The sequence below is a fragment of the Melospiza melodia genome, chromosome 1 (assembly GCF_035770615.1).
Source record: "Melospiza melodia melodia isolate bMelMel2 chromosome 1, bMelMel2.pri, whole genome shotgun sequence".
NCBI classification, from domain to species: domain Eukaryota; kingdom Metazoa; phylum Chordata; class Aves; order Passeriformes; family Passerellidae; genus Melospiza; species Melospiza melodia.
This window is the reverse complement of record NC_086194.1, coordinates 5,273,138-5,289,857: the sequence shown is the minus strand read 5'-3', so window position 1 is coordinate 5,289,857 and position 16,720 is coordinate 5,273,138. Positions and strand designations below refer to the sequence as shown.

Sequence of the window (16,720 nt, the reverse complement as noted above, 5' to 3'; positions counted from 1 at the left end):
GAGATTAATATGAGAGACCTGGAAGGGATTCAGGGCTGTGAACTCCTGCTGCAGGTGGATCCACAACGCCAGGCTCCAAAGGCAGCAGAAGAAATGTTTGGGATGGGGCTCAGTGCTGAAGGCTCCACAAAAAAGCATCTCCCTCCACAGGATGACAATTGTCCCTCAACATACATGTTCAGCAGCTGTGCTTCTGAAATCTCCAATCAGGGTGTCCTTGATAATTTTCATGTTGATTCCACCAAAACAGACCAGGATGCTTCTGAAAAAATGAACAGGAGCAGAAAAACATTGGGAGACAAAGAAGATTATGACAGTCTGTCTTCTGAAGACTTGGAGATGTTAAATTATGATCTTTCAGAGAAGGAGTTCTTTATATAGGTGAAAAAAAAATAAAAAACCACACAACCCTCCCTGCAACACAAGTTTTCTGATACAGGACCAAAAGTGATTCTTGAAATCAGCTGTACAATGATAAGCAAAGAAAAGTGAAATGAGTTTGCCAAGGTCGGAAGGGCAGAGGAGGGAAATGAACCCTGGTGTCCTGAAGTCTTGGGGTGTGGGGACATTGCTAAATCTGCTCTCCCTGTGCCCCTGCACTCTGCTCCTCCCTGAGTGCCCTTTGCATAAATATTACATAAAATAAAAGTTATAGGAGTTAACAATTATACTCATGATAAACAAGCTCAGGAGAAACCCCAGAGGGCCACAGAATGAACACGTGCACACTGAAAAGGGCCATAAAGCATATCAGTTCACATGTTTTAATCAGATGTCTGTAAAACAAAGATAAATGTATTAAAATGATTAATTTTTAAAACAGACGAAATGAAATGAAATGAAATGAAATGAAATGAAATGAAATGAAATGAAATGAAATGAAATGAAATGTAATAAATAAAATACAATAAAATAAAGTATAATAAAATTATAAAATAGCCCAATAATCTCCCTGCCTCACCAGTGCCAAAAGGAGGAATGGGAGGGGACACCATGAGCCGCACACAGCAGGGTGAGCCTGAAGACTTGAGATTGATGCAAAGAAGGCAGGACAAGGACAAATGTCTCTGCCAGAGCAGATCTCCTTGGACAAGTCATCCCACCAAAAGGCCAGAGATGCATTCAGGGTTAAAAGAATCTCTGGAAGTTGTGTAGCTCAGCCTCCTGCTCAGGAAATGTCTGAATAACACCAAGTCCACTCATCCAAGGATGTGCATGCAGAGCTGAGTGGTGTTTGGCTGTGTGGTGTGTGCAGATGATAAATGCACAGCACTGGTGTGATTTTACACAATTCTAAGTAACATTTACTCCTCTCTTCTTTTATTCTGAACAGCACTAACCATTGGGATCTCACTCTCTCACTCCAGCTTAGGGATGATGCTTTCAAATAAAATATTCTTCTCCTTTACTGACTCTTATAAGCACAACAGAGCTCCTGAAACACCAATCCAGGTTGTGTGACCCAGGAGTAGTTTAGATCTAGTTTTACGACTAACCAGGGTTTCTACAAATGAAAACAGAGAGCTTGGGACACAGCTGTCCAGAGCAAGTCTATTGGACTACTAGACACATTTCCTGCTCCAGAGGAGAAGTGCTCTTCTGCTTCTCTTCCATATTCTCTCACATATCTCTGTCTCCAGGATGCGCTCTGTAGTCATTAAACAATTAACAGGTGCAGCAAATTTACTCTGTCTGCATCCCCACCCCCAGGAAAATTAACCCTCATTTGTAGAATGCCACCTTCATGCCTCAGACACAAACCTTGAGCTGCAGCACAGCTGCCTTCAGGAGGCCTTGTGGCACTTGTCAGGCTGGAGAAGGACAAGATGTCCCTATACCATCCCCAAGAGTGACAGTGCTCTGGCACCTTTGATCTACTCTCTAGAGCAGGGAGGGAATGGCTGGTGACAAAGTGCAGCCTGCAGCACTGCACTGTATCATCAGAATGGACTGGTGTGCCAGTGCAGGTGCTCATTTTATCACACTGGATTAGGGCTTTAGTGCTCACACAGTTTAAACATTAATATTTGCCTATTTAAGCCATAGGCACCGGCACAGCCTGGCCACAGAGGTGCTGCCATGGCTGAGTTTGGGGACCTTTTAAAGGCTCTGGGGGAGTTTGGGCTCTATCAGAAACTGCTGATCCTGCTCCTCTTCCTCCCACTCCTTCTCAACCCTTTCCAAATGGTTGGCCAAGTGTTCATGGTGGTGGAAGTGCCTCACCACTGTGACACCAGCTGGATCCTCGCCGTGGGCCCCAACCTGACAGAGGAAGAGCAGCTGAACCTCACCCTGCCCCGGGGCCCCGACGGGCACTTTGAGCAGTGCTCCATGTTCTCCCCGGTGGACTGGGACCTGGATTCCATCCTGGCCTATGGGCTGAACCACACTGAGAAGTGCAGCAGTGGCTGGGTGTACCCCTCCGAGCAGCCACCGTCCCTGCTGACCGAGGTCTGTACCTGCTGCTGCATCTGCTGGGTGTGGAAGGGATGGGAATATCCTGGGCTGTGCTTTGGTCAGCCAGTGCCAGCTGTGGTGCAGAAGAGCTGTGGGTGAGACTTTCAGAATAATGTCTTTAGTCAAAAGTTCTTCAGCATTTTTCCCTTACATCTATGGTTATCCAACTTTCTTTAGTCAAAAGCTCTTCAACCTTTTTCCCTTCCCTGTATGGTTATCCAGCTTTCTTTAGTCCAAAGTTCTTTAGCCTTATGCCCTTCCCTCTGTGGTTATTCAGGTTTCTTTAGTCAAAAGTTCTTCAGCCTTACGCCCTTCCCTCTATGCTTCTCCAGCTTACTTTTTTCAGCTCTAAAATACCTGAACGGTATCGTATCAGTGGCTCTAGTAATTTCTCCACTGTAAATGTCTGGATCTGCAGATTCCAGTGATCCATTTTCAGTTTGATGTTTGGCACTTTTGTTTACATTTAACCTGGGTACAAAACAAGAGAAGTGCAATAAGCCAACATTAACCATGACCACAAGCCTCATTGCCTTCTGGGAGGAGGTGGAATATCCTGGCCCATGCTTTGGCCAGCCCATGCCAGCTGTGGGCCAGTCAGGCTGAGATTTGCTGCAGGGTTTTGCCTCCATCACACAGATGGCAGCTGGAATCCCTGGGAGCTCATTGCAGCAAGGCCATGGTGAGGATTCCTGGGGAGGGCACAAGCAGGGACCGTGGGGGTGTGAGTCCAGCACATGTTGTGCCCACCATCTGTCCCCTTTACACTCTCCAGACCCTTGACTTCATGGTGGATCTGCCTGGAGTGACCTTCTCAGCTTCCCTGCCACAGTACCCCCTGTTCTTCTGCCTGCTTCTACTCACAGCATCTCTGTGAAAGACATTTACCTTCCAAGTGCTTGTCATTGATATTTCTTGGGCCTCCAGGAACCTTCAGCAAAGGCAACAAGACACACCAGGGCCTTGCAGTTGAGCAAAAGCCTTGTTTATCAGCATCCTCAACTTCTCCATTCTGCCTTTCTCCCACCTTCTAGTTTACATGGTTGTGGTCTGTCAAACATTGCATTTGATGTTCTTGAAGGTCTTTTCCAACCTAAATGCTTCCATGATTCTGTGATTCTCCCTCTGTGAACCTTTGCTCCTTTCTCACTTTCCCTCATCCCTCCTCCCTCCTTTCCTACCTGCCAGCTCCAGCACTTTCTCACAAGTACCTTCCATGGAGCTGGGACACAGGACAAAGTCCAGCCTCTGGCATTTGCAAAGGCTCCTTGGTGTCCCTGGAGCACCAAGTCCATTCCAGACAAGGCTTCTCTGCAGGTGTCAGCAGCTGCATCCCTTCCCATTCCTCCTTTATCAGTAAAAAACACTGCTCTCCTCTTTCCACCCAGAAAGGCTGCCCAAGCCCAGAGAGCAGCTGGAGTCTGTCCAAAGCAACAACTTCTGTGTTTTCCTTCCTCCAGTTTGACCTGGTGTGTGACAGGGCGGTCCTGAGTGATGTCTCCCAGTCCATCTACATGGCTGGCCTTCTCATTGGAGCCACGGTCTTTGGGATGCTGAGTGACAGGTGAGGAAACACAGAGACACTGCCCAGCACCCAGGGACAGCCCAGATGAGGGGGCAGACTGTCCATGCACTGAACCTTCACAGGATGCAATCCCCTTGCCTGAGATTGGGCATCTGGGCCCACCTGAGAGCTCTGGAAATGTCTGATGGTTGAAAAGAGAGGCAGATACAGCCTTGTGGGGGCTTCTTCAGCAATCACAAGTTTAGCCCCTGATGGTGTCTCAGGCTTTGCCAGAACCATGATGGGTCAACACTGGAGACACTGATTTTTCTGCACATTGTTTCTTGCGGTGTAAAGAGGAACTATATTCACATGGGTGTCAAATCTCCTCTGGTTCTCAAATCACTTTGCATCCCTCCTGGGCTCTTCCCTCTCCCCTTGGGGTCTCTCCTGGTACTGACTGCTTCTTCCCTCTCCTTCCACAGGATAGGCAGACGGCCAGTCTTTCTCATCTGCATCCTCCTGCAGGCCGTCTTTGGCCTGGCAACTGCCTTTGTGCCCCATTTCTATGTGTTCATGGCCTTCAGGTTTGTCGTGGGAGCTGCCGTGTCAGGAATTATGATTGCAGACGTGTCACTGGGTGAGTGGGACGCCCTTGCCCCAAGGCAGCCGATGTCACCTCACAAGACACAGTAACAAAAGAGAAACCAAAAAACCCGCTGAATCTTTGATTTTCCTCTTAGCTACAGAATGGGTTGGTATCTCCCACCGGACAAAGGCGCTGGTCATCACTCACACGGCTGGCGCTACTGGGGAAATGTTGGTGGCTGGTTTGACTTATGGAATTCGCCATTGGAGGCTGCTGGAGATTGCAGGATCTGCTCCTATGTTTGCCCTTTTCTTCTATATTTGGTAAGGAGGAGCAGGGCAGAGCTTCTGGAAGACTAAATGCTGATGTAAGAATGTGAGTGAGGAGGAGGCAGCAGCTCAGAACCAAGCTGGGTCTTTCCCATCAGCGTGCAGGTGCTGGAGGAGCTGCTGCAGAGCTCAGCACATCTCCCTGGACACTGCACTGCTGAGAGCAGCAGCTGCTCTGCTTCAGGTCTCCAAATGTGGCCTTTGAAGCCTAAATTCAGGGTGTTTAGACCCATTGATCCCATGGGCCTTGCACTTTAGAGCTGGGCTTGATGATCCTTGTGGGTCTCTCCCAAGGCTGAAGGTTCTGTGGTTCTGGGATCTGATCCTGTGGTGATTCCAAGGCTTGCTGGACATGGTCCCAGAGAAAGGGGCTGTGGGGGATCTCAGCAGGACACAGCAGCATGTGCTGGCCTCCTCTCGTGGCAGGGTGCTCCCAGAGTCAGCTCGCTGGCTGGTGACCAAGGGCAGAATCGAGGAAGCCAAGAAGGTGCTGCAGAAGGCGGCGGCCACCAACAAGCGCAGCCTCCCATCAGAGCTCCTGGAGCAGGTACTGGGGGGCCCGGCCTCAGACACTGCCCTGGGCCTGGCAGCAGCCCCTGGAGCAGGTACTGGGGGGCCCGGCCTTAGACACTGCCCTGGGCCTGGCAGCAGCCCCTGGAGCAGGTACTGGGGGTTCCTGGCCTCAGACACTGCCCTGGGCCTGGCAGCAGCTCCTGGAGCAGGTACTGGGGGATCCTGGCCTCAGACACTGCCCTGGGCCTGGCAGCAGCCCCTGGAGCAGGTACTGGGGGTTCCTGGCCTCAGACACTGCCCTGGGCCTGGCAGCAGCCCCTGGGGCTCAGCTCATCCCAGAAACCTCTCTGCATTCCCACTGGGGCTGCTCTGGCCATGGGCTCTGGGGGACTCCAGCCCCAGCTGAGTTCCACAGGGACCAGGTCAGGCAAGAGGCCCAGCCTCTGCTGAGGCTCAGTCTGGAGCTTTCTGGGCTCCCCCTGGGCATGTGGGAAGGACTGAAATGCTTCCCTGGCTTTTCTCCTGTGAGCATTCCAGGAGTGTCACTGATGAGCACAGAGTCTCTCTTTAGTCTCTGGGTTTCCAGGCAGAAATGCCTGAAGGGAAGTTCCCTCCTTGCCCACCCCAAAGTCCCCACACTGGGGAGATGTTCATTCTGAGGAACCTCTCAGTCACCATGCCCTGTGCTGGGCACACAGAGGGCAGTGGGGCTGCCCTCCCTGCCATAGCACTGGGGTCACAGACCTGTCCCACCGAGGCTTTCTATGGTCTGCAGGTGGAAAAGGAGCTGGGCATGGGTTACCTTTTGCTGCTCTGACTCCTTGTCTTCTGTGTTTTGAAGTTGAAGCCTGAGAAAGAGGTCAAGTCTGGAAGTTTCCTGGATCTCTTCAGGACAAAGAACCTGCTGAAGGTGACTTTAATCATGGCGTGTGTCTGGTAAGACATTCCCTCGTCCCCTCTGTCAAAACTAGTAGGTGAAAGGAAAGAAGTTGTTAATTGACAGGAACCATAAATTAAAACGGTATTTTTGTAGTATACATGTGAATGTCTTGATCTGCTATCTTTCCACCTCCACATACTGGACCATATTTACCATGTCTGGGCATGGGAAAAAGATGATTATCCATGATACTGTGGGTTTTGTTAGAAAGGTTTGAGTAATTCCAGCTTTGGCAATCCCTGGGCCCTGGAGGAGTTTTGCACCTATCTAGGAGCTTTGGGTTCAATCTAGAATTTGCAGATCCATTCTGCTTTATCTCCTGCAACTATGACCCATACAACGTTCAAAGGTGCTGCCTAGAACGAAAACAGAGATTGTTGGGAATTTAAATACATTCCATGTGTTCTAACCTTTCTAAATTTTGGTTATAAACACCCAGAAAACATCTGGTGATATGTTGTATCCTGCTTTACTTGAATTTCAGGTTTGCAGACAGCATTGTCTACTATGGGCTGAGCCTCAGCGTGACAGATTTTGGCCTGGACATCTACCTGACACAGCTGGCCTTTGGGGCAGTAGGACTTCCAGCTCGAATTTCCTGCATTTTCCTGCTGGAATGGTTTGGGAGGAAGAAAGTGCAGGGCATTCTCCTGCTGCTGGCTGGCACAATATGCCTCATCCTTACTGGCATCCCTGAAGGTGAACCTTCCCAGCCTGTGAGCAGAGCTGGGCAGTGCCCTGAACATCCCTACCCTTGCTCAGAGCCATCCTCCCACTCTGGTAGACCCCCCCTCAGCTGCCCCCACTGTCACAGCCCAGGTTGCTTCATCCCCAGCATTCTGCCTTCCCTCACCTTGGATTCCTTCTCCCCCAGGGCTGTGTGCTGGTTCTCCACAGCTCCTAGCTCTTGGCAGGCCGTGCCCATTGCCCACCACCCACACAATGGACACCACCACCCCCTGGTAGAAAGCTATAGCAGAAGAAGTGCTTTGCAAGTCACCATGTCTCCCTTTCTTAGATGAAGAGAAAAAGCAAATGCCCACTCCCCCTGATCAGTTTGCATCTGATTGTGCCCCAATCCGTGTAGATGTCCCCTACTACTGTGCCAGGGCTGTGAGTGAGACTGAAGGTAACAGTGGGGCTTTGTCAGGGCGGTCGCTGTTCAAAGACTTGTGACCGTCCCAAAGAAGTGTCTTGAAAAAGACATGTCAGGAGCACAGGCATGTCTGTGCTCATGCTGAGTGATTTCAGAACTTTTGTGATCCGGGAAATGCAAATGGAGAAATGGGGTCTTTGTGCAGGGTTCTAAGAAGAACCTTTATTGAGCTTCTTCCTCAAAATAATACAGGGATGAAGAGCCTTTCAGGCAGGGAAAGCAGGGATATATATTTGGCTTTTGAGGGGCGGGGCAGAACACCAGGCCCAATGGGATGAGGGCACAGAGGTGGAGCACGGGGGAACGGCCAATGGGATACAGTGAATCTGCATGTCACAGCAAGGCATGCTGGGTCAAGCCTTTTTCCTCACCCTCACCAGGGCGGTTATAGCTTGAGGGGTTTACCCTCCAGGGGAGCATTGTGGGCTTCTCCCCTGTTGGCCCACCAGCCACCACAACTCCCCCTTCTTTATTTAATAAAAAGCCTTGTGGGAGGAGGTGAGAAATTGGTATGGGGAGGAGATTATGGAAAACAGGGAAAAAACTGGGAAGGAGGAAGACAGAGGAAGGGACATGGTACCAAGATAGGTATGAAGGTGAGTGTGATTCTGGGGAAATAACTTGTTTAAACTTGTCTGGTACTTTGCATCGTCTGTTATCTGGTGATGGGAAGGTTGACTTGGCGTTGTAGTTGATGACGCCATCTTCGTCGCCAAGTGCTGTTCCTCTGGTCTTCTGGTAGACCTGTATTTGTCTCAGTAGAACTTTTGTTATTGTCCATGGAGGTGGTGTTTGCTGTGCCTAAGTTTTTGGTATTTTTGGGAGCCATCTTGGGCCTGATGGTGTTGAGACACAGGCAAAGTCTCTTCCCCAGGTAATCAGTTAGAAAGGTCCAGATATTTTCTGGGTTTCAGGAACCTTAGTCAGCACCAGCGGTTTCTCTTCAAGCTTAGCTCTGGCCAAATTTGAGAAATGTTGAGGTACGGGGGATGTTTGGCTCTGAGAAGAAACAATTTAGAAAATTAATAACGTAAAGAGCCTTACAGAGCCTCTCAATGGGAGCTATAATCTCTGTTCCTCCCCACTGCTGATTGAGGACCCTTTTAAGGGTGCCATGAGTCCTTTCTGCAATTGATTGCCCTGTGAGAGATTGTGGTATGCCTGTACTGTGCTTTACACCCCATTGGTTGAAGAACTCTTAGCTTGTTGGAGACATAAGCAGGGAAATTATCTGTCTTGATGCTTTCTGGGACTCCCAGAGTTGTGAGCACCAGGAGGAAGCGCCTGATGTTGAACACTATGTTTAGCATTCTCTCCTGCATGTGCTGAGGCAAACAGCACACCAGAAAAGGTATCTACGGAAACATGAACGTATTTTAACCTCCCAAAAGATGGGAAGTGGGTCACATCGGTCTGCAAAAATTGGCAACTCTCGAGGTCTCTGGGGTTGACCCTGAAGCCGACGATGGAATTTGGTAGGCTTGACAATTTGAGCAAGTGGCTACCACAGCTCTTGCTTGCTCTCCGCACAGGTGAAACATCCTCACGAGAGCTGGGATATTTTGATGATAGAAACCGTGTGACAACTTTGCCTGGGCGAAGGTGTCAGGAACATTGGCAGTTTTAGCAGACATGGCTAGTGAGTCTGCCTTCTTGTTTCCCTCCCTGATGGCACCTGGGAGGTCAGTGTGTGACCTCACATGCATTTTGTGGTATGGTTGCTTTCTGTGGGAGATGAGATATATTAATTTAGAAAGCATGCGGTACAAATTTGGGTTGGAGAACTGTTTTAAAAGAGTATGTTTTGCCCTCATAGCTACTCTGGTTATGTAGGCCAAATCTGTTACCAGATTAAAAGGTTCTTGGAATTTCTCAAAAGCTCTGACAATGGCAGTTAATTCTGCAATTTGTGGGGATCCTTCCACCATTTGGACATCAGACTGCCACTTCTGTGTCCTGGGATCCATCCAAGTCATTACTGACTTGTGGGATCCTCCTAAGTTGTCAGTAAAAACCATTAGAGCTTTGAGAGATGTTCTACAATGCGTTAGTTTAGGGACCAGACTGACAGCCAAATTGAACAGTTTGTGTTTTGGAAGATGAATAGAAATCTGGCCCATGTAGCTATCTAGGGTGAACTGGAAGATCTCATTGATCCCCAGTCATCAATGGAAGGTAAATATATGTGAACTCACACGCCACAAGCGGGCAGAGGTGAGTCCTAGCCTTTTTGATTAGATTCGCCATAATTTCTTGAGGAGTGGTATTGGTCTTAGTAAGTTGATTGATTACAGGGAAAGGCCCACTCAATAATTAAAAGGGGGTCTTTCAAACTTGCATCCCATTGAAAAATTAGGGCATGGAACCTTGGGGCCTTACCTAAGACAATCAGTTGGAAAGGCAGGCTGGCTCGTAATGGTGGGCTTGACACAAAGACAGGGCCTCCTGGACCTTGATGATGGATTCCCAGGCCTCTGGCGTGAGGATGCACGGCAAATCCAGGTCCTCACTGCCACAGAGCAGGTTGAAGAGTGGTGCAAGGACCTCCATCATTATCCCCAGCAGGGGACGTACCCAGTTGATGGACCTGCAGAGCTGGTGTAGGTCTCACAGGGTTTTCAGGTCATCCTGGATGTCCAGTTGCTGGGGCACAATGGTCCACTCATGGATCCAGAGTCTCCGGTTAGTCCAGAGGCAGGCATGCTGGATTTTGTCTTTGCGGATCTCTAGCCCAGCCTTCTCAATGGCTCTGATAGTTCTTTTTAAAGATACTTTAAGGTAATTTTCTTCAGGTGGGCAGATGAGGATGTCATCTATGTAGTGAGAGAAGACCGCATCAGGGAACAGGCCCCTTATGGGCGACAGGATGTGGACTGCATACCACTGGCATATAGTCAGGGAGTTTTTCATTCCTTGAGGAAGGACCAGCCAGTGGCCCCTTTTTAGAGGGGCCTGCCTGTTTGAGGATGAGATCAAAAACGCAAACTTGAGGGCATCTCAAGGATGGAGGGGGATATTAAAGAAACAGTCTTTAATATCAGTGATAGCAAGTTTCCATTCCTAGGGCAGCATAGAAGGGCAAACTGGGCTGCAGGGGACCCATGTCTTCAGTGGCGTCATTTGTTTTCCTGAGTTCAGAGAGGAGCCTCCACCTATCTTTGCCAGGTTTTTTCAAAACCAAGATAGGGGAGTTCCAAGGGCTGTTGGTCTCAGTGATGTGGCCCTTGGCAAGCTGCTCCTCCACAAGGGCCTCTAGTGTGCTCAACCTTTCATTAGAGATGGGCCACTGATAAACCCTCACCAGACAATTTTGTCTCCAGATGAGTTGAGGGATGGTAGGACTGGCGTACTTGCCAGTGGCCCCAACTAAAAAATCTCTACTGGATTTTTAGAGAGGCTGCCCACTGGGATATGAGGTGCCTGCCCCAAAGGGTGGTTGGTGTCCTCACTACAAATGGCCTGATGGTCTCCATCTTGCCCACAGGACCTTCTACGACAATATTTATTTTATTTCTCATGGAAGCTGCTGCACCTCCAATCCCCAAGGTCATCCCCACCATGGGCTGTAGTTCCCAATTTGCTGGCCACTCAGAGCAGGCGATGATGGTGACATAAGCCCCAGGGCCCAGCACGCCCAGCTGGTAGATCTTCTCCCCCTTGCAGAACAGGCCACACTCAATGATGGCTTTGTTTGAGCCCACAACCTGCACCCACATGATGGTGGGGTTGAGGGGAACCTGTTCCAGGCAGTCTCTGGGTAATAGAAAAGCCTGTGCAATTGGCATCACAGTGGAAAGGGGGAAAGGTGGTTCAGTGCAACAGATTGAGACCAAAATTTCATCTTCGGATTCTGTAGTCTGTACTTCTGATATGACATTAATTTCATCCAGTCCATTCAAAGTATGTCCTATGATTAGGATGTTCCAAGGACCAGTTTTTCCTCTAGGGATCTTATAAAGGCCCAGTTTTTCCTGTAGGGATCTAATAAATACCTTCACTGGTGAAGTCAATTGACAGCACAGTTACCAACTGGCGCTGGGTGCCCACCTGTATCTTTCTTTATGTTGAATCTCCTGCATGTGGGGTGGAACACTTAGAGGTGGTCCTTGCTTCTCCTGTTCTTCACAAGTGGTAGGGAGAGCAGGACGGGACGGCCTCTGATTTGATGTTGTAGCATGGGGTTGTCCCACGCTCTCCTTCAGTTTCCTGGACTCTGTTAGTAACATGGCTGATTCTGGAGCCACTGATAGCTTTTCCGGTTCTCCTCGATGAGTAGTCTCTCGGGACAGTGCTTTAGAAAATGTCTGAAATCGCTGCAGTTGAAACATCTACAGTTTTCTTTTGAAGCTATTGCTGCAAAGGCTCCTGATATGCCTTCTGCAATGTCCTTTGCAACGTCTTGGGCAACAGTGTTTTCCGTAGAATTGTGTTTGGTGCAGTCTTCCACCATTTGCTAAATGGATGGTTCAATGTCAAGGGAATGGGCTCTTACGATTGCTTTGCACTCTATATTTGCATTGGCCATGACAAGTTTATTCAAAACCTCCTTTCAGGCTTCTGGACTTTTTATTTGTCTTTCAAGTGCAACCTTAAGTCTATCAACAAATTTTATGAAAGTCTCATTGGCTCCTTCTTTAATGTTCATGAAGCTCTGTGTTGGAATGGTGCCATCAGGAGTGAGAAGCAGTGATGATTTGGCAGCTGTGGCAATATCATTAAGTGAAGCTTCTGGTAAGTCTTTAGCTTGGTCCTTGAGTTTTTGGAAGTTACCTTCTCCTGCCATTTGTTCAATTGTTAAATTTGGTTTGTTTGCATCTTTGGAATATGTATCTGCCAATGACTTTAGATATTTTTTCCACTGGCTTTCCCACAGCATGTACTCGGCTGGGGAGAGGAGGTGGTTTATGATGCTTTTAATGTCCTGGGGTACTAAAACATGAGCACAGAATGTAGCTTCAAGTAGGTTCTTAAAGAAACGTGACCCCTGGCCATGCTCTTTGGCTGCCTCACAAAGCTCTTTAAGTTCCCCGTAGGGAAAGGTCTCCCAGGAGCTTGGTGATGTTGTCCTTCTCCCCAGTTTATACACAACTAGGAAGGCCAAGATTTTTTTGCCAGTTCTGGATCCCACTCCTAAGTGGCATTGCTCTGGGTTTTGGCCCAGCAATACTCAGACCTGGGACTGGAATCTGAGTCTGAGGAATCGCTACTCATCCTCCAAGGAGGATGGAGGGCACTTTATGACTCCATGGGGCCTTCTTGGGCAACCAGAATCTTCCAGCTGGTGAGCAGCAATGGAGGCCAATATGGATTCCTTGTTGTCACTGTCATTGCTACTTCTGGCTCCAGTGTTGTAGGAACTGGAAGGGGAGTGACCATCTGGGGAGGAGCCAAAAACAGATGGGGTACAGGAAAGGATGGGGTCCAGGATGGGGAGGGAATTCCCAACGGAAGCTGAGTGTCCCAGCGCTGTTACACCCATCAAAGCAGGGGGAACAGAGAATCCGATCAAGTTGGAGAGCACAGAAAAAGGCAGAGGAGAGGCAGGAAAGTGGCCATTTTGGGGTGTGAGGGTGGGAAAACTTGGGCAAGGAGAGGATAAAATGGCAGGGCTGGCCATGTTACCAGCACCATTTTGCAGGGTAACAACAACGGGAAGAGACAAAACAGGGTATGCAGGTATAGGAAGAAAGTTGAGGGGAAAGTCCAGAGCAGCATGGCCTGTGCCATCCTGGCAAGGAGAGGAGAGAGATGGGGCGGCATCAGGGAGACAGCAGCAACCCTCTGCTGAACAGTGACATCCACCTGCCAATTGCCCCTCTGGTGGGGAAGAGGGTTTAGGGGCTTGGGGAGAGGATGAAGAAAAACTGGTTTTGAACTGGGGACCCAAAACCTTTCCCAAATCATTCCCCATTTTCTTCATTGACTAAACAATAATGTGAAACAAAGGGTAAAATTTCCCAAAACTAATTAGAAAGAACAAAATCATGGTTAAGGTTATAAATCTCTTAAGATTCCCCATAGAAAACCTAAATTTCCCTGCTACATGGGCGCCCACACCTTGGAAAAAGATGTCTCTTTGAGAAGGGCTCAGCTTAGGGCAAGTAAGATTGCTGACCATCCTCAAACTTCTATCCCACACCCAGCAGCAAAAGAGAGAAAGAAAGGCAAAAGACCCCAACATAAACGCACAGACTTTTCTTTGGGCTACCAATGCCCATGGGGCCAATGAAAACCTGCTGGATGGGTGGTCGGCCCATTGACCAGCCTCCAGCCTCTTCTTCGAGGTCTTCAGAGGGTCCCAGTCACCCCTCAGAGAGCCCTCACCAAAATGCAGGAGGTTCTCCTTGGGGAAGTGGCTGCACCAACAGCAACTTTTCTCCTGCAGCGGGAAGCTGCAGGAGGTGCATCTTCAGTGACATCTTTGCAAAGGCCCCACATTGGGCGCCACTACTCACAGAGGGCATTGTTCAGAGTGCCACAACCGTCCCAATGAAGTGTCTTGAAAAAGACAACTCAGGAGCACAGGCACATCTGTGCTCACGCTGAGTAATCCAAGATATGCAGATGGAGAGACAGGGTCTCTGTGTAGGGTTCCAAGGACAGTCCTTATTGAGCTTCTTCCTTGAAAGAATACAGGAATGAAAAGCCTTTCAGGAAGGGAAAGCAGGGATTTATATATGGATTTTAAGGGGTGGGGCAGAACACCCAGCCCAATGGGATGAGGGCACAGGGGTGGAGCAAGGGTGAAGGGACAATGGGATACACTGAACCTTCATGTCACAGCAAGGCATGCTGGGAGAAGTCTTTTTCCTCACCCTAACCAGGGTGGTTATAGCTTGAGGAGTTTTCTCACCAGGGGAGTGTTATGGACTTTTTCCCTGTTAGCCCACCAGACTACACAAGGTTTCCCGATGCTTTCCAGGTCAGGGACGTGGCATTTGCAACTAAGCACTCCCAAACACCTGTGCTGGCTCAGCAGCTCGCTTCAGTTGCACATCTCGACAATGCTCAAGGCCTCAGGAGAAATCTGGGTTCTCTTTGCCAGAGAGGGTTTTCCAGGTAAGGGTATGCCGGAGATCATTTCCAATGGGTTAGGTGGTAGCTTTGCTTAGCAAGTCTATTAGAAAGGGCTGTCCCAAGGATTCCCACTGCAGAGAGTTCTGGACCCAAGTGAACCATTCCCCTGGAGATTACAGTGGTCATTTCTCCTCCTCCTTTCAGACCAGGCCGTGGTAATCACTGTCTTGGCCACCATCGGCAAGTTCACAGCCGCGGCCGCTTTCTCCACCTCCTATGTCTACACTGCTGAGCTCTTCCCCACCATCCTCAGGTGAGATGTCTCCCCACATCAGAGCTTCCTTCTGCCATGGCTGGAGGTGCCCATGGGGCCACATTCAGTGCAGGAGTGTTGACACCTGCCCTCCCTGTGCCCCTCTCTCCTGCAGGCAGACGGGCGTGGGGCTGTGCTCGACCATGGCGAGGGTGGCCGGGATCCTGGCCCCGCTGATCATCCCCCTGGCCCAGTACCACCGGGCCATCCCCAAAGCCATCTTTGGGAGCATCCCTGTGCTGGTGGCCCTGTTCTGCATCCTGCTGCCCGAGACCCGTGGCATTGACCTGGCAGATGACACAGGGAAACAACAACCTCTCGATGAGGTGGGTACAGGGATCTCTGAATTTAAGGGGAAAAAAAAGAAACAGCAAATGTAAGGCAAAGAAATTATCAGAATCAGGGATGAATACAGTCTCATCTCATCCTCTTTCCTTCTTAACTTCAGGAGCAGAAAACTGAAGTGTCTCTCTGAGACACCAGAGATGATGACAGGTACTCGGAGAAGGATGTCTACAAATGCCCAGAGAGCAAGCGATGATGGGACAGGCACCACTAGCAATCTAGTCTGAGTCCATCATTCTTGTAGCAGACCAGGGAGGCATTGCTGCCTGGAAACTGGTCTTTCACATGGTGAATGCAATATCCATGGTCACAGGGAGAGGAGATCTATGTCACTCTGCCTTTGGAACAGATGCACTTCCAAGTGTCCCTGAAACCCAGTTTGGTCATGCCTGGCTGGCTTCCCAATGTGTTCCCCAGTCCTTTGCAAGCTGGTACCCTCCTGGAACCATCCCTGTCGTGTTTTACAGCAATAAAGAATCACCAGTAGAGTGGCTGTACTGGGCAAAAGCGGGCACTGGGTTTGTCCCTCCTGCTCTCAATCCCTTGGGTCGTCGGGCTGCACCTCAGCCCAAGCCTCAACATCTGATCAGGATGTCACTGCACCCCTGTCACACACAGCTTTTCTTCTTTAGCTTTTCTTTCCATGTGGTGTTGAAGGTGAGTTTCTACATGAATAATATAAATTATACTCTGAGTTTGATAAGATACACTTGTAATTCAATATGTGAATAATAAATGGTGTTGGCTTTTTTTTTTCCTACTGTTTCACAGTTGGCCTTTTTAACCTCTCATAGCTCTGGAGTATGTTCCTGGAAAAAGCCTGCACTGAGCCTGCAATCCCACCAGGCTGCAGGCAGGATGGTGCCCAGGGTCAGGAGGGAGCAGTGGAGAAGGGAAGATTCTTACCTGGAATCACCTACACCAAGGAAAGAGAGCAGGGCTGTTCCTGGCCCAAGAACAGAGAGCTGAGAGGCCCTGCAGAGGCTGGGGATGGGGATGTGCCTGAAGGGAAGCAGGGTGGGAAGGTGTCCCAGAGAGTGGCTGCAATCCAGCAGGGCCAAGCCCAGCTGAAGACAGGCCCTGCCTGTGCCTCCCTCCCTCCCATCCTGGAGCCTGTGAAAGCCCTGCCTGGTGCCTCACTGGCTCCCCACCCCACACAGCAAAGCACCAAACCCATCCCCAGGATGTACCTGGGGGGCACAGGGGACTGCACTCTCACAGCCACAGAGGTCCCAGTGACACAAAACAAGGTCTGTGGGTCACTGAGCACACCAGAAACACCACAAACCAACCTCACTAGAAACAAACACCTCACTTGAGCTCTGGGACACCTCCAGCCTCTCACTTCTTGATGGGCAGGATGAGATTAATATGAGAGACCTGGAAGGGATTCAGGGCTGTGAACTCCTGCTGCAGGTGGATCCACAACGCCAGGCTCCAAAGGCAGCAGAAGAAATGTTTGGGATGGGGCTCAGTGCTGAAGGCTCCACAAAAAAGCATCTCCCTCCACAGGATGACAATTGTCCCTCAACATACATGTTCAGCAGCTGTGCTTCT

General features: G+C 49.6%; 1 protein-coding gene across 1 annotated transcript; it reads left to right on the top strand.

Annotated features, from left to right (window-relative positions):
- The first annotated feature begins 1,683 nt into the window (after nucleotides 1-1,683).
- On the top strand, nucleotides 1,684-15,198 carry LOC134429052 (solute carrier family 22 member 13-like). The gene is made up of 9 exons (XM_063176152.1): nucleotides 1,684-2,451; nucleotides 3,918-4,021; nucleotides 4,447-4,601; nucleotides 4,705-4,873; nucleotides 5,306-5,426; nucleotides 6,234-6,328; nucleotides 6,817-7,031; nucleotides 14,710-14,818; nucleotides 14,934-15,198. The coding sequence occupies exons 1-9, from the start codon at nucleotides 2,080-2,082 to the stop codon at nucleotides 15,196-15,198; spliced, it is 1,605 nt and encodes a 534-aa protein (XP_063032222.1). The 5' UTR covers nucleotides 1,684-2,079.
- The last annotated feature ends 1,522 nt before the right edge of the window (nucleotides 15,199-16,720 follow it).

Bases quoted from the DNA above. Each gene is read 5' to 3' on its own strand.
- LOC134429052 (XM_063176152.1), top strand. From the start codon at position 2,080: ATGGCTGAGTTTGGGGACCTTTTAAAGGCTCTGGGGGAGTTTGGGCTC. The intron at 4,874-5,305 runs GTAAGGAGGAGC...CTCTCGTGGCAG, and splicing joins GCCCTTTTCTTCTATATTTG to GGTGCTCCCAGAGTCAGCTC. The intron at 14,819-14,933 runs GTGAGATGTCTC...TCTCTCCTGCAG, and splicing joins CTCTTCCCCACCATCCTCAG to GCAGACGGGCGTGGGGCTGT.